The sequence below is a fragment of the Salpingoeca rosetta genome (genome assembly GCF_000188695.1).
Source record: "Salpingoeca rosetta unplaced genomic scaffold supercont1.1, whole genome shotgun sequence".
Taxonomy (NCBI): domain Eukaryota; class Choanoflagellata; order Craspedida; family Salpingoecidae; genus Salpingoeca; species Salpingoeca rosetta.
This window is the reverse complement of record NW_004457740.1, coordinates 1,198,068-1,213,067: the sequence shown is the minus strand read 5'-3', so window position 1 is coordinate 1,213,067 and position 15,000 is coordinate 1,198,068. Positions and strand designations below refer to the sequence as shown.

Genomic DNA, 15,000 nt, shown 5'->3' with positions numbered 1-15,000 from the left:
TGATGCACTTCAGGTAACGGTCCAGCTCCAAGCGCAGGAAGAAGAAGAAGAAGAGCAAGAAGAGCAGGAGCAAGAGGATGAAGAAGAGCAAGAGCAAGAGCAAGAGGGAGAGGAGGAGGAGGAGCAGGAGGGGGAGGAGCAGGAGGAGCAGGAGGAGCAGGAGGAGGAGGAGGAGGAGGAGGAGGCACAACAACAACAACAACAACAACAACAACAACAACAACAACAACAACAACAACAACAACAACAACAACAACAACAACAACAACAACAACAACAACAGCAGCAGCAGCAGCAAACGAGCAGTGCCATTGCGGCTGGCTTGTCGAGCGATGAATTTTCGCAACGCGTTCAGCACCACAACGCCAGCGGTGACGACGATGCTGGTGGTGATGTGTTGGATGAGGAGTTTCATGATGCGCTTGATGCGATGCACGATGCCAGTGAGCCCGCTGCTGATGCCGGTAACGACGGGGATGGTGGTGGTGACGGCGATGATGATGGGGATGGTGATGGTGCTGCTGATGATGACGCTGATGATGACGCTGATGATGATGATGGGGATGGGGATGACATAACAGCACAACAACCGACAGCACAAGCCTCGACGACGCAGGAAGCGGCAGCACAAGAAGCAACGACGCAACCCGGACAAAGTGCTAACGGCGATGAGCAGAGCGGTGCTGCGCCTGACACAGACAGCAGCGGCCGTCCAGTTGTTGACGACCACGATGACATTGACGTTGACACGTTCGATGCAGCAGCCGATGCGCCACCACACGACAAGAACGCGCCCGCTCCGAGCCGCCCCATCGTTATCCGCGCTGCCTCGATGCCTTCCATCAACCCAACAGGTCTGCAGAACCGTGTGGAGAGGGTGCACGTATGAGTGTGAATGGGCGTTGGGAATGAATGAGAGACTGTTTGGTTGTTTGGTTGTTTGTTTGGTTGTTTAGTTGTTTGTTTCTTGTTTGTGTGTGTGTGTGGATGTTATGAATGTGCGTACATGTGTGTGTGTTCATATGCACATGTTCGCAGCGGTCAAGGCTGCCTGCTTCTGCTATGTTGTTCGTTCAATTCTTTGTGTCCCGCGTGCTGACTCCACCGCCATGCCACTGCATTGCTGCATGACATTGCTGCATGATCTGTTCTTCAGCGGTTCAACACGAGCTCATTCTTGCGAACAAGCCCGACATTCCGCCGCAGCGCGATGACGGTGAGTTGTCCATGGCAGAGACGACGGAAGAGATGTGCACATGCTTGGCTGCTGCTGCTGGGCCACATTGTATGCTCTGCTTCACGACGAACTTTGCAATGTGTGTGCACACGCACGCATCCACGCACATTCACGCACACGCACACGCATACACGCACGCATGCACACGCACGCGTGTGCACAAACCCTCTAACACACTCACATACACGCTGACGCACTCACGTCCTCGCACTCTCCCCCACGCACATACACTGCGCACCAAACTGCGATCAGAAACGGAAGAAGAAAAGAATTACCGAAAGCGGATGTTGATTGTTGGGGAAATTGTCAGCACGGAGGAAAGGTGGGCGACACAACCCAACAGTGTCTTCGTTCACAATACGCGGCACAACCATGTTATGTTCTCCTTTCTTGTTTGGTTCTTCCACCCCATGCACACGTCACGCGACAACCTCACGCTGTCTGCTACTTGCTGTCTGCTGTCTGCGCATCTCTGTTGCATCTCTGTCACTCACACCTACTCGCTCTTCATCGTTTCGTCCATGCATGCGGCTCACGATCCGTGTCGCTGCACGGTTTGAACATCTCTCGCTCGCTCGTGTACAGCTTTGTGACCACGCTGCACATGCTGAACGACGTCTTCATCAAGCCGCTGCAGGACCGCGCAGACGCACACGCGGACGGGGACGGCCCGCACGTCACGCACAAGCAGATCAACGCCATGTTCCCCGAGGTGCAGCCGCTGATCAAGGTGAACACCATACTGCTGCGGCGCCTGCAGGACCGCTACCAGCACTGGCACCCGGCCCAGAAGATTGGAGGTGCGTCCCCCTGCCCAACGACCTCTTGTTGATGAATTGAGTCGAGCACAGTCCGTGATGGTGCTGATGGTCGTGATGGGTGGGAGATGATGGTGGTGATATGAGGAGGGACGTTGATGCGTTGTGGAGGAGAGGGCGTTTGGTCGCTGCCGTGTGATGCCGTTGCAGTTGCTTCGGCATGCTTCTCGCATTGCATCCAAACCTAGCAAAGGAACTGACCGCCCACCGCGCATGCACACGTGTGTGCATTGATGCCCTGCTTTGCGTGCGACGTGTGCGATGTGTCCAGACGTGTTTTGCCAGGTGCTGCCGTACCTGAACCACTTCAACATGTATGCGAGCAGCTTTGATGCCGCTCTCTCCACCGTCGCCGCCTGCAAGGAACAGCCCTCCTTCCGCGACTTTCTCCTGTGCGCCCATCCACCTGTTACTGTTTGTGTTGTGCTGTGCTGCGTATGTGTGTGCGTGCGTGCTGTGCTGCGTGTGTGTATATGTGTGCGTGCGTGTGACTGATGTGAACTCCTTGCATCTGATAGCTTGTTCCTGTATCGCATTGTGATAGGCGAGCAATGTTGTGTTGTGTTGCTTCCCACCACCCTGAATACCATCACACGTGCTGACACACATACACACACACACACACACATACATGCACACACACACTCTCACACACTCACACTCACAACCATCACCACGATGCATGGGCACGAGAGCAGGCAGTGCCGGCAGGACCCGCGGTGCGAGAAGTTGTGGCTTGAGGACCACCTGATCACGCCCGTGCAGCGCGTTCCACGCTATCGCCTCCTCCTCGCGGACCTCCTCAGCAAGACCCCGGCCTCTCACCCCGACCACGACCACATTGCACTGGTAGCACTCTGCCTCACTGCACTTGCTTGTGTGTGTGTGTGTGTGTGTGTGTGTGTGTGTGTGTGTGTGTGTCTGTGTGTGTGTGTGTGTCTGTGTGTGTGTGTGTCTGTGTGTGTGTGTGTCTGTTAGATCAAATGGTGGTTGCGGCCTCTTGGCGTTCAGCACAGCGACACACTTGACCTTTCTTCTCCAACCCTCATCTTCATTCACCTTCGCCCTTCATTCACCACTACCACCACCATCATCATCGTCGTCCTCGTCCTCGTCACCTCAACAGGCGTTGCGGCAAGTGGAAGAGCTTGCCTCAAACATTAACATGAAGAAGAAGCAGTTTGAGTCGAGGTGAGCGCTCCTTGGTGTTCCTTTCCCTTCACCGTCTCCTCATTCATTCATGCAGACACCACTCACGCTTCCACCTACCTCCTACCACTGCCGACGCTGACGCCACGTTTGGCTCACCTGCACTGCACTGCATTGCGCATCAACACGCCACCAACCGGCAGCGTGGCCATTGTCGAGATCCAGCAGAAGGTGAAGCACTGCCCGGAGATTGTGCAGCCATCCCGTCGCCTCGTCACGCAGCTTGAAGGCACCGAGTTCATTCGCGCAGACCTGCAGGGTAACGATGTTGTGACCACCACCTGTTCTCGCATGCCGCCGCTGTTCTTGTGTTGCGTTAGGTCGTGTTATATTGCGTTTGTGTACACGCGTAAACGCACGTGCACACATGTGGCGCTGGTGTGCACGTCGAGTGGTTGCGCGTTGCGCTGCACCAGTTCTACACATGCTGTTTGTTTCTGTCCACTGCTGGCGTGAAGTCCTGCTCTTCCTCCGTCTCCTCACACACACGTACACACACACACACACACACACACACACATTGCCATCTCGCAGACCCAACCACAACGGCAGAAACACCAACAAGCCTCGTTCCTGTACGTTCACACTTGGTACCCATGCACTGTGTCCAGCACTGGTTCCCGTATGTATATTAGTCACTGTTGCCAACTGCATGCACTTGCTGTCATCTTTGACAATGTATGTTCACACTCACATGAATGCTCTCTCTCACTCTCTCACACACAAATGCACACCAACACACATCCGTGCACAGCATCGATCTGTTGTGATTTATCTGTTCAACAACATGCTTCTGTTGGCAACGCACGAGCGCGTGGAGAGTCTCTTCGGAAGGTGCGCCGGCATCCCGTGTGCATAGTGCATGTTGCAGAGTGCATGGCGTGTTCGTGTGTGTGGTGCTTGCATCTTTCCACTGCTTATCGTGCTCCTGCTGCTGCGATTGTTGTTGCTTGTCCGCTCTGCAAAGGTTACACACAACGATGAAGAATTACTGGCAGAACAACGACTAGTAAGTGGCGTGAGTGTGTTGTCTGATTCCATGCTTTTCACTTTAGTGATGTTGCCACGCTGTCAGAATCGCTTGCCAAACCAAACACACGTAGACGGCCACGAAGTACAAATACATCAACACTTGCATTCGCTCACCTTCTGTGCACGTGTTTGTTGTGATGGTGATAGCATGCAGCCGATGACTGAGGAGAACGGCAAGCGCGTCGTGCACAAGTTCAAGTACATTGACTCTTCAGATCTGCTGGGCGCAGTGGTGCGTACACATGGCGGTGCAGGCAGAATTGGATACGGTGGCAACTTGCAGCACCGGCTCTTGCCTCCCTCGGTTGTCTGTTTCCTCGTGCCTGCGATGGCTTCGTGCATGTGTCCATGTTTGTTCATATGCGTCTGCTATGTACACGTGCTTACGCGTGTGCCTCTCTCTCTCTCTCTGTCCCCATGTGCCAGGTGGGCGACTATGAGGACGATCCGCCGCTGTGCAACGCCGATGGTGAGAGTTGTGGGCTGACCGTCTTCCTGCCAGGAAAGGAGTTCTTTGTTCTCGCAGCGACACCGCGCGATCGCGACACGTAAGCACAACCGCCACGCGGGCAGCAACTAACCTGGGGGAGCGGGGGGCGGGGCGGGTGAGAGGGAATGATAGTGATGATTGTGAGCAAGTGGGCTTGCGTACAGACGAACTGACACACACACACACATACACACATACACACACACACACACACACACACACACACACACACACACACACACACACACACACACACACACACGTTGCACAGGTTCAAAGCAGCGTTCTTGGAGGCGAAGCAGACACACGCGAGCGACACGTCGCACCTGCCAGCAGAGCGGTTCACGGGCGGAGATGCCGGGTGGCAGCCGCACACGCCGCAGCCACACACGCAGCAGACGCGCAGTCGCACACGGCGGGCACGGCGCAAGAGCAAAGGGACGCGACGCGGCAAGCAGGCCGGTGCAGGCGATATGCAGCAGACGCAGAGGGGGAAGAGCAAGAAGAAGGCAACTGCTGCCACTGCTGCTGTTGCCACTGCAGCAGCGACGGGTGCGGATATGGGCGGCGATGCGGCTGCACCGAAGCTGTGCTTGGATGGGGTGTACGAGCTTGCATCGGAGACCGTTGTTGACGACGAAACGGGCCAGGGATCTGTGCGGCCGCTCGCCCTCAACCACAACAACACAGACGACACAGATGCATGATCCCACTTTTGTGCGCGTGTGTATGCGTGTGTATGCGTGTGTATGCGTGTGTGCGTGTGTGTATTTGTCAATAGTCACAAACGTTGATGTACTTGGTGTGCCTTCCATGATTCTTGCTCAACCCATATCCTATGTGACCTGAACTGACAGTGAGTGGGCTGTGTGCGGGTTTTAATGTCACTGCGCGGTTACTTGGTGACTTGTTTACTCATGTGTATAGTGAGTGGGTGCGCACTCATGTCAAATTGAGTGCACCAGAACAAAACGCAAAACCCATGCATGGACCAAATGTCAACGGCACTGACGCGGCCAAACAACAACAACAACAACAACAACAACAACAACAACAACAACAACAACAACAACAACAACAACACAGAGACACAAACGCACGCAAACAGAGGCACACGCGCTGCTACCATCGCTCTAACTCGTGTGGATATATGTCTCTTCCGAGCGGTTTCATCTTCACCTTCCCCGTGTCGCGGCTGAGGGACTTGCGCATATCTGCATGAGCACGGCCGGCATCGCACGTGGTGTGAGCGTGGTAAGACAGCTCAAACAGATACGGCAGCAGTGATGGAAGGATAGGCATACCAGCATACATAACCCTCACACACATATACCAGAGCACATTCAAGCGCCACACGAACATAACACACACACAGAGGTACACACACACACACACACACACACACACACACACAGAGGTACACACACACACAGAGGCACAAGCACACACACACAGAGGCACAAGCACACACACACAGAGGCACAAGCACACAAGCCTACACACAGACGTACACACAGACATACACGCTCCCTCTTCCCCTGCCACAGATGTGCGCACGGCCTCTTTACCGTATGCGTCTTCGGGATACTCTCCCGAGTAATAGCCGATGACCTTCCTGTAGATATCGTAACCAAGCCCCTTGTACATGCCAATGGCCACGTCGTTTGACTTGCGCACAAACAAGTCCACAAAGTAGCCCTCGTGCTGCTTGTCGGAGATGTGCTCCAGTTCGCCCATGAGCTGGTTCGCCAGGCCGAGCCGGCGGTACTCCGGAGCAACTGTAAGGGCTGTCACGTGCCCGTGCCAGTCGTCGCCCGTTCCTTCCACCTTGCCCATGACTGCAAGCAACGTTCATGACAGAGAGCAATCCAACGTCAACGTGTGCCCGGGCAAGTAAACACACGTACTGTGTGCTTATTCCTTCGTGCGTGCATATGCGTGTGCGTGCGTGTGTGCATGTACATCTCTCCCTCGCTCTCTCCCCCGTCTATGCACGTACGTATGTGTGCGGGTGAACCCAAGTCATCAAACCATCACACGACTTGACACGACACAATACACGCACACTGCACGCGACACATGCTGAGTACACTGCACGCGAGGCTTACTGTATCCCATGAGGTTTCCGCTGCTTGATTCCGCAACAGTAAAGTACTCTGGCCACTGAGCAAGGTACAGCAAGTAGAAGCTCATGTTGTACGTCTCTGTGAGTGGATCCAAGTTCCTGAAGCGTGGATAAGGATGGACAGCGGCAGGTGTACGTTGGTGAGGCATCAAAGCGTCAGTTGATCCAACCACAACACAGGGTGATGGTGGTGATGCAACGGCCACAAACGCCGCCAAGAGGAATGCACAGCCTCACACTCTCACATGCAAATGGATTCATGCGTGCACATAACATCCCACGTACACTTTGTTGAACTTCCACAGGTCATCACAGGTGAACTCGCGAAGCGTGGTCATGGCTGCAGTTGGGGTGCTGGCTCTTGTGTGCTGGTGATTATTTGTGAATGATTTCTATCAATTTTCAGAACTTCACTGCCAAGAAAGCAGAAGAAGGCGCGCTTGACAAGACAACAGAAGACAACAGCCATGTCTCGTGTCTTGATCTGCCCAGGTGTGTGCCATTGTGTGTGTGTGTGTGTGGAGTGTGTGTGTGTGTAGTGTGACGCACGTGTAACATATGAGTGTGCCCTCGTGGTGCTATGAGCTCGCGATTGATTCATGACGTGCTTGCTTGCGTGCTTGTTGCGTGTTCAGAACAATGGTCAAGCTCGCGCATCATCACGCTGCCCGACCCACGCCATGGTATGTGCAAAAGCATCGCATTCACGCTTGCTCAGCCAAGCTGTTGCTGATCGAGCTTCTGTGAGACAGACGCCTTGTTGTTTCTGCCACTGCCGGTTTTACCGGTGTTGGCTCTGTTCCTGTGGTGAGGGTTGTTGTCTTCCTGCTGCTAGCATTGCCTCTGCTGCGTATTGAGATGATCGCACATGCTTGCACTTGCATGGTGTGCTGCAGGCCAACAAAGACAGTACCTCCTGACACAGCAAGGCATGTACGAGGTTATGCGCTGGAGTGACGATGTGCCAAGATCATGGATTATCGGCGACATGGTTCAAGAAGGTGCGTGTCTGCACGTGCGTAAGTGAGTGTGTAAGAAAGCGAGTGTCAGGCGTCTGACTACGTGTACATGTGCACGTGCGAGTATGTGTACGTGTGTGAATACGTGTGCGCTGGTCAGTCTACTGGATACTGTTGTGTTCTTCCAGGCCTTCGGCCCCATCGATTCTCCTTAAACCGGTTGCCTCACTGTAACCCTCGCTTGTGCTGTGTCTCCTCCACACTCCCGCCGACATGCCGACCAGATGGCTCGTTCTACGTTTGTATGCGCGTGGATCCCCTTTTCCTTGTCATTCCATATTTGACAAAAGCCAAGAAAGATAAGGTGCGCAGCCTCTACAATCAGATTTCACGCACACACGTGCACACATGGACATGCACACAGATACACATGCACACACCCTCGCACCAGCGTGTCGTGCTGACCACATGCAAGCTGTCGTTTCGCTCACGCGTGCTCTTCCCTGTTTGTTAGAACGTGTTTACAACCCTTGACGTCATGTTGCCGTTCCAAGAGCATCCTGGTTTCAGGCACCTGGACACCGATCCCGAGCGACAGGGTGCGTGTGCACGCTCCTCTGTGGTGGCCATGCAAGCCTGTGTAGTCGTCTTTACAGTTGCATGTTTGCCTGCTTGTGTAGGCTTCCCTTGCGTCTCTGTTTCTCTCACCAGTGCTCACCTACACCTCACCACAATACACAACCATCCTTTCTTCTCCACACACACACACACACACACACACACACACACACACACACACACATACGCACACGCACACACGCACACGCACACGCACACACGTTCATTTGCCGCTTGTATTCCCTTGCAGATCTGCATGGGTGCCTTGATCTCGTGTGCGATGTGAAGGGCAGCGGCGATGTTCGCGCCTTCCGTCTGAACGACGAGAAGCTGCTGCGCTGGCTGAAAGCAAAGGTTCGCACTGCTTACAAGCACACACCAAGCACAACGCACACGATTGTTGCGCTTGTACGCTTGCTCATGCATCTGTCCGTTCGTCCTTCCCGGACTGGCTTGACACCCGCACACACGCACATGTACACACACACGCACATGTATACACGCACATGTATACACGCACACACACACACACACGCACATGTACGCACACACACACGTACACACTCTCACACTCACACTCTCTCACACTCTCTCATTCTCTCACACACGCGGCCTCCCTCTGTGTTCAGACGATCATGTTTGCGCGCCAGCTGCCAGACCACCTCACGTCGACCGGCGCCACGTCTGCAAACTTTGTTGCCCGCGCATCAGCAGCAAAGGACATTCCATACGAGCTCAAGCTCAACTTTGCCTTTGGTCAGAACCCGTGCCCCTGTTGTCGCTGCTCGTGAACGTTGTGGGCGGTGCTTGTCGATGTGTGTGTGTGTGTGCTTTTTGTAGTTGATGATAGACTCACTCTATCCGTGTGTGTGTGCGTGTGTGTGCGTGCGTGTGTGTGCGTGTGCGTGCGTGCGTGCGTGTGCGTGCATGTGTGTGTGTGTGTGCGTGTGTGTGTGTGTGTGCGTGCGTGTGTGTGCGTGTGCGTGTACATGTGCGTGCATGTGTGTGTGTGCGTGTGTGTGCGGCGCAGGCGCGGTGTCGCGATATCTGTCGCCGGACCTGGAGGATCTTCTTCGCTCCGAACTCGGGTGCAGTCCCTGTTCGCGTGCAGCAGCGGTGGCGGTGGTGGTGGCAAATAAGATGATGGTGTTGATTGTGAGCTGGCGCCCCTGTGTTGGAAAAAATGCTGACACCTCATGTGCGTTTCCTTCACGCTCCACCACCCGCGCATGCAGCATTCGTACGGAGAGCGATGCAGTCGGCGGTGACGGGAGCGGAGATCAGGACGGGCAGCAGTTGGGAAAGTACGCCGGACTTGAACCTACAGATGACTACAGCAAGACTGCCACCGCTGGTAACCAAGACGACAACCCAGGAAAGGTGCGAGCCGAACCGGCGATGGCCAAGCCAACACCCCCGCCCCAGCTTCTCCCCACGTGATTGTGTCTGTGTGTGCGTGTGTGCGTGTGTGTGTGTCTGTGTGTCTGTGTGTTTGCGTGTGTGTGTGTGTCTGTCTGTCTGTCTCTGTCTGTGTGTGTGTCTGTCTGTCCCACGCTCACTCACTCACTCTCACTCACTCACTCTCACTCACTCTCACTCACTCACTCTCACTCTCACTCACTCACACACTCTCTGTTCTGCGTGTGCTGCTTGACTGCTTGTGAGTACAGAAGGCAAAACTCACTGCTGCACAGAAGCGGCTGGCAAAAGTGGACAAGACAGGCATGAAGTCCATTGCATCCTTCTTTGGTGGCGGTGCAAAGAAGAAGAAGAGCAAGTAGTGGTCGTGTTATGGTGCATCTTGTTCTGCTTTGTCTGCATTGCTTGCTTGCTTGCTTGGAATAAGTGATCATGTGCTGCTGGTGCTGCTGGTGCCTACATGTACCCCATTTCCGCCATCTATTGGTGTGTGGTGGTATGACTTTCCTTGGTGCTGGTGTTCGTTTGCAGCTTGCTCTCGCTCAGTGCCAATGTGTGCACATGCTCCCTTTCGTCTCGCGCGCGTCTTAGTTTGCTACCCAATGATGAACGATATCATGACTGAATTCGTGTGAAAGCAGGCGAAAGCAAGAAACGCAATAAGCCAATGAGGGCCGCGATGCACAACACACACACACACACACACTCTCTCTCTCATGCATGCGCGCATACTCACACACACACACACACACGCACGCACGCACGCACACACACACACACACACACACACACACACACACACACACAAACACGAACACAACGCCATGAACACGAACACGAGACACATCAGCACATGACGGTGAGGCACATGGGGAAGCCGAGGTTCGTCTTGGCGGTGTACTGGTTGCGGAGCTGGTGCGTGTTTGGGAAGTACGACCACGTTGCCCAGTCACCGTTTCCGCCAACAGACACGCCGCCCGCAAGCGTTCCCGTGAGGGCGGCGCTCACCGGGTTCTGGCCGTCCAAGAAGACTGGCATCTCCGTGTTGCGCACGCGCGTGTAGTCGTTCTTGAACTGCTGCATGGGGTTGCTTGGGTCGCACGCCGCAAGCGCCACAGCAGCACCGCCGCCTGTGCCGGCCGCCTGTGCGCACAGCCCCGTTGGGTCGTGCACGAGCGTCCAGTCCGCGCGCAGCGTGAACAGCTGGTCCGTCGTGTTGAAGCCGTTGGTGGCACACGGGCGCGCCCCGAGCTTGTCGCCACGCTTTGGGTTGGCGCACTTGGGTGCGGGCGGCACCCAGTGGCCGGCCTCCGAGATGGAGAGCGCATCATACTCGACCGCAAACCAGCCGTTGGTGCCAATGGCAGCAAACCCGGTGTCCAGGGCCGGCACAGCCACATCGCGGAAGGCAAAGCCGGAGTCAAACATGCCCGAGGCAGAGCTGTTGACGCAGGTGATGGAGATGGTGTGCCAGTGGTCGCGGTGGATGGGGGTTGGCAGCTGGCCCTGCGACACCACATCTGCTGGCTGCCCGTTGCTCTGCTTGGGGCCGCCAATGGAGAGGGTGTAATTGCCACTCGCGTACACGCAGAAGACAATACCGCGGTCCCACATCTGGTCGACGCGTGCGGCAACGCACGCGGCCGGGTCGTGCGCAGTGATGTTGCTGGAGAGGCGCACCTTCACCTGCACAAACACATCCTGCCACTCGCGCATGCCAATCACGGTGACGGGCCCGTTGGAGCCGTGGTCACTCCACCCAATCGGCAGCTCAGGCACCATCTGCCGCAGCACCTTGTTGCCCTGCGCGTCCGCGTGCACTTCAAAGGCGCCAATCTGGTCTGCAAGGTACTTCCCTTCCTGCGACTCGGCCACCTCGTCGAAGGCGTCTGCGTACGGCAGCGGGAACGAGGGGGCAGACGGTGGCGGCGGCCCGTGGCTTCCCTTCTGCGGGCCATCGCGAATGGTCGATATGGTGTACATGGCGCCAACAGGCACGTGCACGCTGAACGTGCCATCAGTGCCCACGTGCACGTCGCTGAGGCGCTTGAAGATGCCCTGCGTCTCGTTCTGGAAGTTGGAGTACCACACTGCCAGCGCAGGCACGCTACTACCGCCCATGCTCGGAGCCAGCTTGAAGGTAACTGTCTCGGCGTGCACGTCAAACGGCGGCAGCGCTGGACGCGTGCAAGGCGCGTGATCGTGGTCGATCTTCACAACCGTGATGGTGAAGTCGCTGCTGTTCGGATCAACAAGCGTCGCCTGCCATGGCGTGCGTGCGTGCATGTGTTGTGTTGTGTTGTGTTGTGCGCGCGCATGTGAGTGTGTGTTTGTGTGAGTGTGCGCACATGTGTTGTGTGTGCGTGCGTGGGTGTGTGTGTGAGTGCATGTGTGTGTGCGTGTGCGTATTGTGTGCGTGTGCGTATTGTGTGCATGTGAATCTCGATTGGAGTCATGCATGCGTTCATGCATGCGTTCATGCATGCGAGCACCTCACCATTCACCACGTAGTGCACGCACAGACGCACACAGGTAAAAGCGCACACGTAGCTGCAAGCACATGAACACAAACGCAGATACAGGCACACACGCACGTAGTATCCGCCGTTTGGCAAGGAGCCCGAGCCATACGAGTCGTTGAGGTAGAGCCAGCCGGGCCGGGTGAACTGGGTGACGTGTGCTGTTGCCCAGACAACGGGGCTGACCCAGTAGTGGCCAGACCACGGCTGCACGGCAGTCATCATGGAGCTGGCGTACCAGTTGGTGCCGTGGTAGTACGCGCCAACCAGGTTCCACATGATGGACGCTGGGGTGGGTTGTGCGTAGGGGAGTGAGTGTATATGTGAGAGAATGCGTGTGTGCGTATGTGTGTGGTATGTGTGTGCGTGTGTGTGTGTGTGCGTATGTGTGTGCGTATGTGTGTGGTATGTGTGTGGTATGTGTGTGCGTATGTGTGTGCGTATGTGTAGAGTGGGCAGTTCAAAATAAATGCACAAACAACGGCACAAAGCAACAGTAGCGGGGGCGCGGGTGCGAGGTGCTTGCCTGTCATGCGGGAGAGGGCCCAGTGCGACGTGATGACGCGCGCCCAGCACGCTGCGCCGTTGAGGTCGTCATATGACGAGGACTCCTCAGACGCCCACAGCGGCTTGTTGAGGGCGTAGCACTGCGAGTAGTCGCTAAAGTCTGACGGGTAGTGCAGGCCAATCACAGACACCGCATCCGCATACGACTTGTCCTTGGCAAGCGTGTTGCAAATGTCTGCACCGCCGTCCTTGGCCACAATCTGCGTGTGCTTGAAGCCTGCGTCGTCGAGGGTGCGGCGCAGTGTCTTCACATATGTCGCGTCGGAGGACCGCTCGTTCCAGATGCCGATGTAGTCCACGTCGAGCCCGTACACGCTCTTCGCCCCTTGCAGCCACTTGGAAATGTAGTCCTGTCGTTGCGGTGTGTTGAGTGTGTGGTTTGTGTGAGTGAGTGACAGTGGGTGAGTATGTGAGTGTGAGTGAGCGAGTGTGATTGAGGGGAGAGAGAGAGACAGAGAGACAGAGAGAGAGAGAGAGAGAGAGACAGACAGACAGAGAGAGAGAGGGGGAGAGAGAGAGAGAGAGAGAGAGAGAGAGAGAGAGAGACAGACAGACAGAGAGAGAGAGAGGGAGAGAGAGAGAGAGAGAGAGAGAGAGAGAGAGAGACAGAGAGACAGAGGCACAGCGAGTTAGTGCCAACGTGTCTGTGTGTATGTGTATGTGTGTGTGTTTGTGTCTGTGTTTGTGTAAAATGTGAACTTGAACAACAGCCTAGACTCAACGAGATGCTGACCAGTGACTTTCACAACATGGGCGCATGCACGCACACACGAGCTCACAGTCGCTTGCACCATCATGCATGTACGGTGGATATACCGCGGTGAGGTTTGGGTAGGAGAAAGGCGAGGAAGTACCGTTGCCAACCCAGCCGGGGTATGCCCATGCCAACCCTACCAAACGACCAGCACCCATCACGAGTACCACCACACAGCATTGGAACTGCATCACAAAAGCTCAACGCACGCGAGCAGAAGTGGCAGAGAGACAGACACCCAGACAGCTGACAGACAGACACGCATACGAACACACGGCTGACAAGTAGGCAACGATATGCGACGCACCATACAACTTGATGTTCGGGTTGCGCTTCTTTGCTTCCGTCATGAGCCACCTGTACGAGAATGTGCAGAACACGAGCGGAAGCAGCACATGCGTGTTCATGTTCGTGTTGTACACGCGAGTGTGTGTGCGTGTTTGTTGAGGAGGTGGCGGGAGTGCAAATACAACGATGCATGGCAACAACACCTGTACTGATGGTATGCTCACCAACGCAAAAGCACAAGACACAAGACGCAAGACACATTTCAGTTGTAGGACAAGTGCGCGAGACAAGGGGAAGGAACCAACCATTCGTAGCCACGCTTGTAATCAAGGTCGTCCTTGGAGTGCATGTGCGAAGGCTCCGTGCCATCTGTGGACTGGGAGTCGCCCCCGATCTCCACCTTGAGCAGATGCAGGCTTGCGCCAAAGTTTGGCTTGAACAGGTAGTCGAGGATTTGTGAGCGCTGGGGCTCCTTGTAGTCAATCAGGAGACGGCTGGTTGCACCACCACCAGAGAGGCCCCCAATGGCATCGAGTGGCTCGCCCACATGTGCTTTGTCCACGATCAGCGTGCTGCCGGACCCTTCCGCACTCGTGGGGTGTGTGCCCACCGTAAGCGTGGCCAGCACCAGCGCCAGCACCAGCGTCTGCGCAGCAGCCACTGGCCCAAACCCAAACAAAGCCACTGCCATCTTGGGTTGACGATTCCGTGCAATTATTTCTGGTTCCTCGCTGTCTCGTTTGGAGAAGAATGGGGATGATGGGTGTGCAGTGGTTTGGTGGTGTTGTGGCGATGCTGCTGGCCGTGGCTTGCGGCGGCGTGCTGGCTCGCAGGAGCGAGATTGACCTGTCCTATCACCCAAAGGTACGTTTGTCTCAACGTGTGTGTGTGTGTGTGTGTGCGTTTGTGTGTTTGTGTGTGTGTGTGTTTGTGGTGTGTGTGTGTTTGTTTGTGTGTTTGTGTGT

At 55.5% G+C, this 15,000-nt stretch overlaps 5 protein-coding genes across 5 annotated transcripts in view; 3 read left to right on the top strand and 2 right to left on the bottom strand.

Annotated features, from left to right (window-relative positions):
• The window catches only part of PTSG_00269 (uncharacterized protein), a gene marked incomplete at both ends in the record, with an annotated part of 7,419 nt that extends 1,926 nt beyond the window's left edge, over positions 1 to 5,493 (top strand). The window contains 13 exons of the mRNA XM_004998762.1: positions 1 to 854; positions 1,157 to 1,216; positions 1,490 to 1,559; positions 1,823 to 2,037; positions 2,327 to 2,447; positions 2,754 to 2,904; positions 3,182 to 3,246; positions 3,408 to 3,534; positions 4,019 to 4,098; positions 4,232 to 4,273; positions 4,444 to 4,528; positions 4,723 to 4,844; positions 5,058 to 5,493. The exon at positions 1 to 854 is cut by the window's left edge and continues 270 nt beyond it. Coding sequence (XP_004998819.1) covers positions 1 to 854; positions 1,157 to 1,216; positions 1,490 to 1,559; positions 1,823 to 2,037; positions 2,327 to 2,447; positions 2,754 to 2,904; positions 3,182 to 3,246; positions 3,408 to 3,534; positions 4,019 to 4,098; positions 4,232 to 4,273; positions 4,444 to 4,528; positions 4,723 to 4,844; positions 5,058 to 5,493 — 2,428 coding nt within the window. The remainder of the gene's footprint in view (positions 855 to 1,156; positions 1,217 to 1,489; positions 1,560 to 1,822; positions 2,038 to 2,326; positions 2,448 to 2,753; positions 2,905 to 3,181; positions 3,247 to 3,407; positions 3,535 to 4,018; positions 4,099 to 4,231; positions 4,274 to 4,443; positions 4,529 to 4,722; positions 4,845 to 5,057) is intronic.
• Positions 5,494 to 5,842: 349 nt separating this feature from the next.
• On the bottom strand, positions 5,843 to 7,285 carry PTSG_00268 (N-acetyltransferase). Its single transcript, XM_004998761.1, has 4 exons — positions 7,197 to 7,285; positions 6,895 to 7,010; positions 6,355 to 6,624; positions 5,843 to 6,000 (listed from the first exon to the last, which is right to left on the bottom strand). Exons 1-4 carry the CDS (start codon positions 7,247 to 7,249, stop codon positions 5,909 to 5,911), a joined length of 531 nt encoding a protein of 176 aa, XP_004998818.1. The 5' UTR covers positions 7,250 to 7,285; the 3' UTR covers positions 5,843 to 5,908.
• Positions 7,286 to 7,314: 29 nt separating this feature from the next.
• Positions 7,315 to 10,533, top strand: PTSG_00267 (uncharacterized protein). Its single transcript, XM_004998760.1, has 10 exons — positions 7,315 to 7,403; positions 7,547 to 7,594; positions 7,808 to 7,912; positions 8,155 to 8,234; positions 8,385 to 8,469; positions 8,739 to 8,842; positions 9,118 to 9,244; positions 9,519 to 9,576; positions 9,724 to 9,868; positions 10,159 to 10,533. Exons 1-10 carry the CDS (start codon positions 7,379 to 7,381, stop codon positions 10,267 to 10,269), a joined length of 888 nt encoding a protein of 295 aa, XP_004998817.1. The 5' UTR covers positions 7,315 to 7,378; the 3' UTR covers positions 10,270 to 10,533.
• Positions 10,514 to 14,834, bottom strand: PTSG_00266 (galactocerebrosidase). Its single transcript, XM_004998759.1, has 6 exons — positions 14,341 to 14,834; positions 14,055 to 14,104; positions 13,810 to 13,883; positions 12,953 to 13,343; positions 12,502 to 12,713; positions 10,514 to 12,169 (listed from the first exon to the last, which is right to left on the bottom strand). The coding sequence occupies exons 1-6, from the start codon at positions 14,724 to 14,726 to the stop codon at positions 10,754 to 10,756; spliced, it is 2,529 nt and encodes an 842-aa protein (XP_004998816.1). The 5' UTR covers positions 14,727 to 14,834; the 3' UTR covers positions 10,514 to 10,753.
• PTSG_00265 (cathepsin Z) overlaps positions 14,759 to 15,000 on the top strand; it is a 3,076-nt gene continuing 2,834 nt past the window's right edge. Inside the window, exon 1 of the mRNA XM_004998758.1 lies at positions 14,759 to 14,899. Coding sequence (XP_004998815.1) covers positions 14,786 to 14,899 — 114 coding nt within the window. The 5' untranslated portion in view covers positions 14,759 to 14,785. The remainder of the gene's footprint in view (positions 14,900 to 15,000) is intronic.

Coding starts and splice junctions, on each gene's coding strand:
- PTSG_00268 (XM_004998761.1), bottom strand. CDS start 7,249: ATGACCACGCTTCGCGAGTTCACCTGTGATGACCTGTGGAAGTTCAAC. Junction 7,011..7,196: donor CTGTGGAAGTTCAACAAAGT/GTACGTGGGATG, acceptor TCCACGCTTCAG/GAACTTGGATCCACTCACAG. Junction 6,001..6,354: donor GTATCCCGAAGACGCATACG/GTAAAGAGGCCG, acceptor GTGCTCATGCAG/ATATGCGCAAGTCCCTCAGC.
- PTSG_00267 (XM_004998760.1), top strand. CDS start 7,379: ATGTCTCGTGTCTTGATCTGCCCAG. Junction 7,913..8,154: donor CGGCGACATGGTTCAAGAAG/GTGCGTGTCTGC, acceptor CATGCCGACCAG/ATGGCTCGTTCTACGTTTGT. Junction 9,245..9,518: donor CAAGCTCAACTTTGCCTTTG/GTCAGAACCCGT, acceptor TGTGCGGCGCAG/GCGCGGTGTCGCGATATCTG.
- PTSG_00266 (XM_004998759.1), bottom strand. CDS start 14,726: ATGGCAGTGGCTTTGTTTGGGTTTGGGCCAGTGGCTGCTGCGCAGACG. Junction 13,884..14,054: donor CCCGAACATCAAGTTGTATG/GTGCGTCGCATA, acceptor GTCGTTTGGTAG/GGTTGGCATGGGCATACCCC. Junction 12,170..12,501: donor TGCCAAACGGCGGATACTAC/GTGCGTGTGTGC, acceptor ACGCCATGGCAG/GCGACGCTTGTTGATCCGAA.